The sequence below is a fragment of the Syngnathus leptorhynchus genome, chromosome 9 (assembly GCF_054491065.1).
Source record: "Syngnathus leptorhynchus isolate UIUO chromosome 9, UIUO_Slep, whole genome shotgun sequence".
Classification (NCBI taxonomy): domain Eukaryota; kingdom Metazoa; phylum Chordata; class Actinopteri; order Syngnathiformes; family Syngnathidae; genus Syngnathus; species Syngnathus leptorhynchus.
This window is the reverse complement of record NC_141203.1, coordinates 1,196,573-1,208,992: the sequence shown is the minus strand read 5'-3', so window position 1 is coordinate 1,208,992 and position 12,420 is coordinate 1,196,573. Positions and strand designations below refer to the sequence as shown.

Genomic DNA, 12,420 nt, shown 5'->3' with positions numbered 1-12,420 from the left:
GCACGTTTGGCGGTGCACTGGAGTTGCGCGATCGGACAAAAATGCGCAAATGAAAAAATGCTTAAAAAAGCCGTTTATTTTGCTTGGAACGGATTACATCTTTTGGCATTATTTGTACTGGGAAAACATGACTCGGAATTCGAACGATTCACTTCTCGAACAGCCTTCTGGAACGGATTGTGGTTGAAAACCGAGGCTCCACTCGGAGCATTGCTGCAATGCAAGGAGAACATCTTTGCCATCCAGACCTTTAAGGAGAGAAGACATGTTATATTGCATGTGAATGCTGCCTACAATTTTTTTTTTGCACGGACGGCGGAATGCCCATTTAATCAAATTAAATCAATTTTTGCATATTGACAAAAACTGGAGCAAATATCTTAAGGCTGAAAGTACAAAAACAAACAGATGACATAATTTACTGGTCAAATACGCCTGGTATTTGACCAGTTTTTACTCGTCTGATTTGAAAACGAGTTATTTTTCAGTTTGTTTTGTAGCTTTTGCTGTATATAATATGAGGTGCTTATACATTTATTTGGGTTGACAGTCATAATGGCCCTCCGAAAGAAGCTATGACTACAATGCGGCCCGCGAAAAAAATGAGTTTGACACCACTGCTCTACGCTGTGGTCTGCTGGGGTGGGGGCAGTACGGACCGGGACAGGGGGAGACTAAATAAGAGTGTCAGGAGAGCGAGCTCTGTCCTGAGCTGTCCCCTGGACTCCATTGAGGTGGGTGAGAGGAGGACGTTAATTAAGCTGAAATCCATCATGGACAACACAACTGAGCAGCTTCTTTAGCAGCAGACTATTACGCCCACGGTGTAGGAAGGAAAGATTTCGCAAGTCCTTCATTCCCACTGCTGTCAGACTTTACAACATGCATGGCGCCTGATAAAATTGTGTTTCGTCTCTACTGCTACTAGTGGCACTTGTCTTTGTCCTTGTCTGTTGCAGATTGATTATGCGTAATAATCCTTTTTCAAATTAGGCACTTGTATTCTTGCCCTCTTTGTACGCTGCTGTGACAAGAAAAATGTCCCCGCTGTGAGATGAATAAAGTTCTATCATCATCAGATTGCAAAATATGCTTCTAATTTAGCAGAGGTACCAATTTTTTTGTGCACACGCGACATGCTTACCTTGTCTGCTACAGGCTCTGACTAGATCTGAAGTCAGCCCACGCCATTCTGCTTGCACACCCAGCATAACACAGCCATGCTCTGCCTCGGCTTTGATGGAAGTTACCTTACATGAAGTGAAATTAATCTGCTTGCAGGTTGGGACATCTTTCCAAAGATCAGAGTCAAAGCTGAATTAAAAAAAGAAACAACGGGCAACTCAGACTGTGTTTTTCACAAACTTTAATAACTATTTTGAAAAAATAATAACAAATACTGTTCCATTAAAATAAATAACAAAATTTCACCCCCATACTCCATTTAATGTACTGGTTCATTTTATCTTGGATCAATTTCGAAAATCCTGCTACGCAGCAATAAATGCATTTATGGACCTGCATGGACCTACCTCCCATGACTCATCATGTTACAGTCCATGACCGACAGACACACTTAGATCTACGGCGGTGGTACCCCATACCTGGACTTCAGAGCATATTTACTGTATTTTTCGCACCACAAGGCGCTTCAGGTTAAAAGGCGCAGACACAATTCGAGAGCTTTTCCGTACTGATGTCTGATGTGTCAAATCAAGCAGACTCTGCCCAAAAAGTGGGTGTCAGTAAGTCCATCGCCACTGTTCCAAAATATCGTTAAAACGTGTGACATTTTTTCAGGGGGGACTTGCAGTACTGCCATTATTTTTTTAATGCAGTCCAATCACATAAGTGCCAATGTTGGACTCGCTTTACCGTCCCTTTAAATCAGGAGTCCCCAACCTTTTTAGCAACATGACCCGGATTATTGTCAGACAATATTCTCATGAATCGACTTTTAAGGTGTGGCGTATAAATACAACAAAATAAAATGATACGACCGGCATAAAAACAATGGTACTGTGGTGCCGAAGGAAAGGGTTAGAGACACAGGAGGTGCGTCGTTATTGACTTCACTGAACTTACACTCCTAAAACGAGGAATCGGAAGAACAATAATGATTGAGTTTTGCCCACTCTACCTTTTAAGCAAGAACCACACGTGAGACAGTTTGGCCATTTTACACTTGCAAGCAGAGAAAGTCATCAGCACCCTGTGGGGTACAGAGGTGCTTGAAAGCAGTCTGATCTTCGCTTCTTGCAAGAGAATATTTATTGAGAGAAAGCAGGGTGGGGGTGAGAGTGAACAGATTTTGAGGCTCCCCTCTGCAAACTGGTTAATCAGTGCAGAGGGTCTTTGCGCTGTGTTTTACAAGGTTGTGGAAAGTGCAATTTAGATAACTAACGAAGCAAGAATGTTTCCACATCATTTGGAAGGTTTCAACAAATGAATTTGGAAAGTTTCAACGAGGCAAGGAAAGGTGGAAGGTTTTAACAAAGTTAATGATTTTAGTCAACCCTCCAATCAAAATAATTTGTCAACTCTAACAAATAGCTGAAATGCGTTAACACAAGCACCATGTTCCTAACACACCCTTCAATCCTTAGTTCCAAGGGGGGATTTTGAATACGAACACCACTGTATAATATAATAATAAACGTGAATCTACTGTGTACTTTTATGCAACTTAACTAGCAGAGTCCTCACAAGATCACGCCAACAACACAACATGAGTAATGTTATGTTCAGAGAGAATCTGGTCCATTTTTCAAAACAAAATATCGTTCAGACTCAGATAAATAAAACGGAAATAATGCAAGTGATTTATTTTTTCTTAGGTGGCCTGGTACCAAATGATTCATGGACAGGTACCGGTCCAGGGTTTGGGGACCACTGCTTTAAATGACAGTTGGGACTTTTTAAACCAAGTACAATCCACTGTACAAAGTCAAGTGATCCAACCATTTTGAAAGAAAAGTAGCCTATGTATACATGAAGCATGACACTTATAGACTAGTTTAGACCAGTGATTCGTAACCTGGGTTTGATCAAACTCTTGGGGTTCGGTGAGTCGGTCTCAGGGGTTCAGTAGAGCCTCCACTGCAGAGGTCCGAACACACCTGATTTATTGTGTAAATTCGTGATGACCCCCTCCGTGAGTCGTCACCTTATCGTGGTGGAGGGGTTTGCGTGCCCCTATGATCCTAGGAGCCATGTTGTCTGGGGCTTCATGCCCCTGGTATGGTCACCCATGGCAGAAGGGTCCTAGGTGAGGGGCCAGACAAAGCACGGCTAGGAAGACCCCTTATGATGAATAAAATATATGGAAGCCGTTTTCCCTCGCCCGGACGCGGGTCACCGGGGCCCCTCTCTGGAGCCAGGCCTTCGCTCATGGGGTCCGGTCGGGCATAGCCCAAAAATAAAACGTGGGTCCCCCTTCCAATGGGCTCACCACCTATAGGAGGGGCCAAAGGGGTCAGGTGCATGGTGAGCTGGGCGGCGGCCAAAGGCGGGGACTTTGGCGGCCCAATCCCCGGCTGCAGAGGCTGGCTCTAGGGACATGGAATGTCACCTCTCTGGCTGGAAAGGAGCCCGAGCTGGTGTGTGAGGCAGAAAGGTTCTGACTAAACATAGTTGGACTTGCCTCCACACATAGTTTGGGCTCTGGTACAAGCCCTCTCGAGAGGGGCTGGACTCTCTTCCACTCTGGAGTTGACCACGGTGAGAGGCGTCGAGCAGGTGTTGGCATACTTATTGCTGGGCGCCTGCATATTGGGGTTCACCCCGGTGAGCGAGAGGGTAGCCTCCCTCCGCCTTCGGGTGGGGGGACGGGTCCTGACTGTTGTTTGTGTCTATGCAACGAACGGCAGCTCAGAGTACCCATTCTTCTTAGACTCCCTGGAGGAAGTGCTGGAGAGCGCTCCTTCTGGGGACTCCATTGTTCTACTGGGTGACTTCAATGCTCACGTGGGCAATGACAGTGAGACCTGGAAGGGCGTGATTGGGAGGAACGGCCCCCCCGATCTGAACCCGAGCGGTGTTCTATTATTGGACTTCTGTGCTCGACACGGATTTCCTATAATGAACACCATGTTCAAGCATAAGGGTGTCCATGTGTGCACTTGGCACCAGGACACCCTAGGCCACAGTTCGTTGATCGACCTTGTAGTCGTGTCATCGGATTTGCGGCCGCATGTTTTGGGTGAAGAGAGGGGCGGAGCTGTCAACTGATCACCACCTGGTGGTGGGTTGGCTCCGATGGTGGGGGAAGATGCCAGTCCGACCTGGCAGACCCAAACGCTCTGTGAGGGTCTGCTGGGAACGTCTGGCAGAATCCCCTGTCAGGAAGAGCTTCAACTCCCACCTCCGGCAGAGCTTCTCCCACGTCCCGGGGGAGGCGGGGGACATTGAGTCCGAGTGGACCATGTTCCGCGCCTCCATTGTTGAGGCAGCCGACCGGAGCTGTGGCCGTAAGGTTGTTGGTGCCTGTCGTGGCGGCAATCCCCGAACCCGCTGGTGGACACCGGCGGTAAGGGATGCCGTCAAGCTGAAGAAGGAGTCCTATAGGGCCGTTTTGGCCTGTGGGACTCCGGAGGCAGCTGACAGGTACCGGATGGCCAAGCGGAACGCGGCTTCGGCGGTTGCTGAGGCAAAAACCCGGGCGTGGGAGGAGTGTGGCGAGGCAATAGAGAATGACTTCCGGACGGCTTCGAGGAAATTCTGGTCCACCATCCGGCGTCTCAGGAGGGGGAAGCAGTGCAAGGTCAACACTGTTTACAGTGGAGATGGTGTGCTGCTGACCTCGACTCGGGATGTCGAGAGTCGGTGGGGGGAATACTTCGAAGACCTCCTCAATTCCACCGACACGCCTTCCATTGTGGAAGCAGGGCCTGAGGACTCTGAGGCGGACTCTCCAATCTCGGAGGTCGAAGTCACTGAGGTAGTTAAAAAACTCCTCGGTGGCAAGGCCCCGGGGGTGGATGAGGTCCACCCGGAGTTCTTAAAGGCTCTGGATGTTGTGGGGCTGTCATGGCTTACACACCTCTACAGCATTGCGTGGACATCGGGTACGGTGCCTCTGGATTGGCAGACTGGGGTGGTGGTTCCCCTCTTTAAGAAGGGGGACCGGAGGGTGTGTTCCAATTACAGGGGAATCACACTCCTCAGCCTCCCTGGTAAGGTCTATTCAGGGGTGCTGGAGAGGAGGATCCGTTGGGATGTCGAGCCTCGGATTCAGGAGGAGCAGTGTGGCTTTCGTCCTGGCCGTGGAACAGTGGACCAGCTCTACACCCTTGGCAGGATCCTCGAGGGTGCATGGGAGTTCGCCCAACCAGTCCACATGTGTTTTGTGGACTTGGAGAAGGCGTTCGACCGTGTCCCTCGGGAGGTTCTCTGGAGGGTGCTTCGGGAGTACGGGGTGCCGAGCCAACTGATAAGGGGGGTTCGGTCCCTGTATCACCGATGCCACAGTTTGGTCCGCATTTCAGGCAGTAAGTCGGATTCGTTCCCAGTGAGGGTTGGACTCCGCCAAGGCTGCCCTTTGTCACCGATTCTGTTCATAATTTTTATGGACAGAATTTCTAGGCGCAGCCGAGGCGTTGAGGGCGTCCGGTTTGGGGACCTCAGCATCGCGTCACTGCTTTTTGCAGATGACGTGGTACTGTTGGCTTCTTCAGTCCGTGATCTCCAGCTCTCACTGGAGCGGTTCGCAGCCGAGTGTGAAGCGGTCGGGATGAGGGTCAGCACCTCCAAATCCGAGTCCATGGTCCTCGGTCGGAAAAGGGTGGAATGCCCTCTCCGGATCGGGGATGAGATCCTGCCCCAAGTGGAGGAGTTCAAGTATCTTGGGGTCTTGTTCACGAGTGAGGGCAGGATGGAGCGCGAGATCAACAGGCGGATTGGTGCAGCGTCGGCAGTAATGCGGACTCTGTGTCGGTCCGTCGTGGTGAAGAGAGAGCTGAGCCAAATGGCAAAGCTCTTGATTTACCGGTCGATCTACGCTCCTACCCTCACCTATGGTCACGAGCTATGGGTCGTGACCGAAAGAACGAGATCCAGGAATAAAGCGCCCGAAATGAGTTTCCTCCGCAGGGTGTCCGGGCTCTCCCTTAGAGATAGGGTGAGAAGCTCGGTCATCCGGGAGAGACTCGGAGTAGAGCCGCTGCTCCTCCACGTTGAGAGGAGCCAGATGAGGTGGCTCGGGCATCTCATCAGGATGCCTCCTGGACGCCTCCCTGGGGAGGTGTTCCGGGCATGTCCCACCGGTAGGAGACCCCGGGGACGAACCAGGACGCGCTGGAGAGACTACGTCTCTCGGCTGGCCTGGGAACGCCTTGGGATCCCCCGGGATGAGCTGGATGAAGTGGCTGGGGAGAGGGAGGTCTGGGAGTCCCTCCTAAAGCTGCTGACCCCGCGACCTGACCCCGGATAAGCGGAAGAAGATGGATGGATGGAATTCGTGATGACGCATATCTTGCAAAGGCAACAGCAGAAGTCACACTGATTTGCAGGTATGTAATTTGTTGTGAGTTCATGCATTATGTTAGTTTTGTTCTTTGAACAAGGTGATGTTCATGCACGACTAATTTTGTGCACCAGTAAAAAACATCTATGTCATCTATTTGAAAACAATTATTTTAACTAAAGAGGGGTTTGGTGAATGCGCATATGAAACTGGTGGGGTTCGGTACCTCCAACAAGGTTAAGAACCACTGGTTTAGACACTGGTTTAGACACTCATACCACTTACCTGCTGTACCTCACAGTGTAAGTGACAGTGCTCTCTTCTGAAGCAGAAGTCCACGTCACCTGCCAGTTATCAAACAGGACATCCTGTGGCAAAGCGGGCAGAGTTTCACTGAATACTGGGGGAGATGAAAAATGAAATGTGAGATTTACTAAAATAAACCACCAGATTCAATCCAAAAGGCTCATTTTCAGACTGGAGACCTAAAGTCATTGGGAGGACAGTAGAGCAGAGGATTATGACCAGATTGGACCAGCATGTTGTGTTTGAACATTTTCTGATATTGATTTTTAATGCTGCTGTCAGACGAAACAAATGTAGCCCGATAATGAGCCGACTGACGTGTCTTGATGTGTCGTAGCTCATGTGGATGGCTGGTGTCTGGGATGGCTAATGACCACTACGACAAAAGTCTGGCATGTCAGAATTTTTATTATGAGTTGACATACTATACAACTATACACTATACAACCCATATTGAGTTGTCTTGACGTGTCATAGCTTGTGTAGTTTTATTATTGGCCGACAGACGTGTCGCCGATATTGAGTTGTCTTGACGTGTCATAGCTCCTGTGGATGGCTGGTGTCTGGGATGGCTAATGACCACTACGACAACAGCCTGGCATGTCAGAATTTTTAATATGAGTTGACATACTATACAACTATACACAGGGATGAGAATGACAAATGTGAAAAAATACTGTAAAGTAACCGGGTGGCTGGGGGATTGGATTGACCGGGTGTCTGGGGAGGCCGATCTTTGAAGATTTATTCTTTAACGATATCATCACAATAGCATAACATTAGCTTGCATGTAACATCATGTTGCTTTCTAAACCCACATGGTTGAAAAAGTACCTTGGTGTTTTTTTGTTTCGATGTGTTCCTTAATGTTTCTAGTGCTGCGACCTCCATAGCTGATCATAGCTTGACAGAAAATACCTTAATTTTCGGACTATGAGTCGCTCCGGAGTATAAGTCGCACCAGCCATAAAATGCACAATAAAGTGAAAAAAAAAACATACCGTAATTTTCTGACTATAAGTCGCTCCGGAGTATAAGTCGCACCAGCCATAAAATGCACAATAAAGTGAAAAAAAACATATAAGTCGCTCCGGAGTATAAGTCGCACTTTTGGGGCGAATGTATTTGTCAAAATCCAACACCGAAAACAGACATGAACCAGCAACAACAGGCTAAACGATACGGTATGCTAACGTAACATATACACAAACGAGGAGCTGTGAACGGGCCTGACGTAACATTCAGAGTTATTCAAGTAAGTATTACATAAATAACACGTTGATCAAACCATCTGTGTCACTCCAATTTATTAAATCCATCGATGTGCTTTATGTAAACAATGCTGCGTACGCGCCGCATATGCTGACGTCGGACTATTTGTTTATTTGTTTGCATTTCTAATTATGCCACAGATCCAAATAACGATATATAAAGTATATTTTGAATAACTATCATATTACAACAACATTATCAAACCATCTGTGACACTCGATATCATTGAATCCATCGATCATCTATTAGGTAAACAATGCAGCGTACGCTCGCCTTCGGATTCGTCGTGATTTGCATTTCTAATTATTCCACAGACCCATATAACGATATATAAAGTATATTTTAAATAACTATCACATAGTAACAATATTATCAAACCATATGTGTCGCTCCAATTCATTAAATCTATCGATCGTGCTTTATGTAAACAATGCTGCCTATGTGCCGCATATGCTGACGTCGGACCCGTTGCAAATTGCATTTCTAATTATACCACAGACCCATATAACGATATATATAGTATATTTTAAATAACTATCATATTACAACATTATCAAACCATCTGTGTCACTCCAATTTATTAAATCCATCAATGTGCTTTATGTAAACAATGCTGCGTACGCGCCGCATATGCTGACGTCGGACTATTTGTTTATTTGTTTGCATTTCTAATTATGCCACAGATCCAAATAACGATATATAAAGTATATTTTGAATAACTATCATATTACAACAACATTATCAAACCATCTGTGTCACTCCAAATCATTAAATCCATCGATCAAATTCCTCGTTCTTCATGTCAACAACGGCGCACGTGGGCTGCAGCGATCTAGTATATAACTATGTTGTAGCGTTAACAAAGTACCAAAAAAGATGTGGGTTTGGTAAACAGCTCTTTATTTAACAAAACAAGAGTTCAACGAGCCAACTACTGAACTTCCAGCCACAGAGGTGGAAGAAAGCTTCAAAGGATAGGACCGGGCGTGCATATAAACCATGTCCGAGCCCCATCCACCGTATCCGGACAGCCACCCGGTCGAGCGCCGGCCCCCGACTTCCATCCACGGAGGTGAAAGAGTGCTCCCGTCGAGAAGGACCGGGCGTGCGTAAAAGCCATAATAGTTTTTCAAACCTTTTGTGTCACTCCAAATCATGAAATCCTTCAAACTCTTCGTCCTCCGTGTCACTTACAAACAAAGCCGCTAATGATGCCGGTAGTACGTGGGGCCTTTCGTCATCTTCGTCATCCCGTGATCGAATCCTTTGCCCTTTATGTAAACAACCGCCGGGCGGCACGGGTGCCGTCACTTGCAGTTCAAATGACAGTAATCCCTTGCTACATCGCAGTTCGTTTTTTGCGGTTTCACTACATCGCAGATTTTTGAATTTTGAAAATTTGTGAAAAAAATCACACAAGTCGCTCCTGAGTATAAGTCGCTCCTGAGTATAAGTCGCCCCTCCCCACCCAAACTATGACAAAAAACGCGACTTATAGTCAGAAAATGACGGTACACAAAACCTTCCCCGGTACATCTACTTTACGGATATGTTCCGTCAGGCACGTGGTTACGGACTGAGTTCCAAGTTGTACAATGACGCTGCTCTCGAGCCATGCCCATCTGAAGCAGTTCTTGATCCCGTTTGGCTTGTCTATTTCCCTGGCACGATCCTCATGCTGGCGAAAACCTTTGCTGAGTAGGCCCTAGATCTATCTAACTAAAAAACTCGAGACAACAACAAGAGATAAAAACCCAATCACAAATTCACATTGTGGCTGTGTAAAAACACTAGTTCTCTGCGTAAGTTTACAAGTGGAAATGATGTGACGAAAGTAGCGCCAAAATGCTGCCGAAAATAAGGCGGATTTTGTCGCATCACTGCTGCCAGTGAGTTAGGTTTACAGAGGCAAGCCGATTTCCGTACTCACTGCTTAACAAATTTTCCTTTGAGATGTACCAAAAGATGCAGTTGTGGCGGGCGAATGGTTGAGAGTCGCCGACGCTAACATTGCACGGCCGCTTCCAATGTTGTAGGTAGCACACGACAAATGGACGGGGTCTGGTTGGTGACTGGCGTGTAGTGTGACATATCCCAAGGTCAGGTCTGACAATGAGACCGTCATGAACGACAAAAAAGTCGTGTAGTCTGACAAAGGGCATAATTAAATACAATTACGAATTATAGGAAGAACGAAGATTGCATCAAGCAACCTCAAAACACAAAGTGGTCAGGGTTTACTGCAGAAAATTTGCTAAGACAGGTGATAGAGAAGCTGACTTGGCTTCATCAAAGATATTTAGGGTGCGTTCAGACATTCACTCTGACATCCGTGCATTACTCAAGCAAGTGTGTTCAGAAAGGTAGAGTACGCTCTGCTCTTATTAATGTCTGAACACAACCAGCACTGGTGCACCGTGTCCCCAGTGGGAGCGCCTACGGTGCGCACTGGTACACTGATGTTATAACAATAAGTCTCCCCAGTGGGAGAGCTATGCTCGTCTGCTTCGATGACGCGAGTTCGCTGACCGTCTCGTCAGCTTGCTTCGTAGTCCTGCTTTGCCATCATTTCAGCCCTCCTTGTCTTCTTTAAACTTTATGTGAGCCTGTGTTGCATTTGGTTGTGCTGCCTTGTCCATGACAAAAGAAAGTGCAAATCAGAGATGCTGCCGATTCTGCTGACGCAAACGAAGTGAAAGAGTGGATATGTGGCGCGACTGCGGGAGGCTGAGAACTTCTAAATGGTTAGAACTGCTCTTACAGTTCTAAGCCAATCAGCGGCAAGGATACAGATTGTTGCGTGTTGTTTGAGATGTCCGTCGTTGAGCAAGCAAAACAAAGATGTGGAGTAACAGTTGGTTCTTTATTGGCAAGATCTTGGGTTGTTTAATGGCGGCCAGAACACGAGGCATGAAAGCAGATGAAACAACCACCACCATTATCCAGGTCAGAAGCTTTTATACTGCCCGGAAAAGGCGAAAAGCGTCACCTGACCATTTGGTATCTATGTATATTGGAGACTCACCGCCCTACGTACGTGCCTGAGTGTGTGTGCGTGTTGCTTGGTACACCTGTTAGAACATTAAATAATAGTTTAAAACATGTAAATACAATGTTAGTATGTAGTATAAATGACATACAGAAAGTAATGTATAAATAATATAAATATGAAACGTGTGGTCGTGTGTGTGTGCGTTTAATGTCGTCATTGGGCAATTAGCAAGCTACGTAAATGTTACTGTTAACCTGTGTGACGTTTTGGTTGTTTACTTCTCTGGCTACTAGGAACAGGAGCTGCTGAATGCGAGAGAATGATTATTTGCTCTACATATACAAGTTAAAGTTAAAGTCCCAATGATCGTCACACACACACACACACACACACACACACACACACACACACACACACACACACACACACACACACACACACACACACACACACACACACACACACACACACACACACACACACACCTGGGTGTGGTGAAATTTGTCCTCTGCATTTAACCCATCCCCGTGTGATTTTGATCCATCCCCTGGAGGAGAGGGGAGCAGTGAGCAGCAGCGGTGCCGCGCTCGGGAACCATTTTGTGATACTGTACACTTTTGCAATGAAGGGTACACCCCGACCCAAATAACGTTGAACTCATTGAGTACGAATTCCTAAACGTTTTATAAATAATGGCACGTTAAAAAATGTCATGAAGAGTAGTTCAGTAGAACAGAATTTGGTCAATTTATTCGCACTTACCTTGCGCGACGAAGTGAATGCATATTAGGAGGAAAGCCATTTTGACTGCATAATTTCTTGCCACCAAAAGATTACAAAACCTGTCAAACTATCTTAATCAATTGAATTTGTAAGACATCTGGGGTGGGGGCAAAGGTAAATTCGGCTTCTAACAAGCCCCTTACTCTCACGCTCTCTCTCTCTCTCTAGCTCTCTCTCGCTTTCTCTTTCTCTCGCTCTATGACCACCTTGAAGCAACTTTTACTGTGCACTACCGCCGTCTTTAGATAGGAATGCGGATGAGGCTACGGCTGATCGTTCCCGCCGACCTGCTGCAAAAACTTTCGTTTGTGCTGCTACGATTTTGTAGATATTACACATTTAATTTATATTGATGACGTCACTCACCCCCCCCCCCTCCCATTTATCTCCAAATGGACCCAGAATGGTACCGTTCGTTTGTGCTGGTTTGTACTGCAAAAACGTTCGTTTGTGCTGCTATGGTTTCATAGATATTGCACATTTAATTCACGCAGGTTTCCAGCCATGTGTAGATGATTTCCCGTACGGAGAGCCAAAACTTCCAAAATCCAAAATTAAGTAAAAGTGCAACTAAAACCGAATATACATTTAATTGTAATAAAAT

The 12,420-nt window shown here is 46.5% G+C and overlaps 1 protein-coding gene across 7 annotated transcripts in view; it reads right to left on the bottom strand.

The window, feature by feature from the left end:
* Positions 1 to 12,175, bottom strand: part of ifngr2 (interferon gamma receptor 2) — a 44,155-nt gene extending 31,980 nt beyond the window's left edge. The window contains exons 1-4 of one of the 7 annotated variants that reach the window (XM_085920048.1): positions 11,796 to 12,175; positions 11,067 to 11,112; positions 6,749 to 6,831; positions 1,145 to 1,314 (exon numbers count right to left, since the gene is read on the bottom strand). In XM_085920048.1, coding sequence (XP_085776174.1) covers positions 1,145 to 1,314; positions 6,749 to 6,831; positions 11,067 to 11,112; positions 11,796 to 11,818 — 322 coding nt within the window. In that variant the 5' untranslated portion in view covers positions 11,819 to 12,175. Of the gene's footprint in view, positions 1 to 1,144; positions 1,315 to 6,748; positions 6,864 to 11,066; positions 11,113 to 11,795 lie in introns of all 7 variants that reach the window. The other 6 variants (XR_015067252.1, XM_085920053.1, XM_085920050.1 and 3 more) reach the window with 6 other exon arrangements.
* Between the last annotated feature and the right edge of the window lie 245 nt (positions 12,176 to 12,420).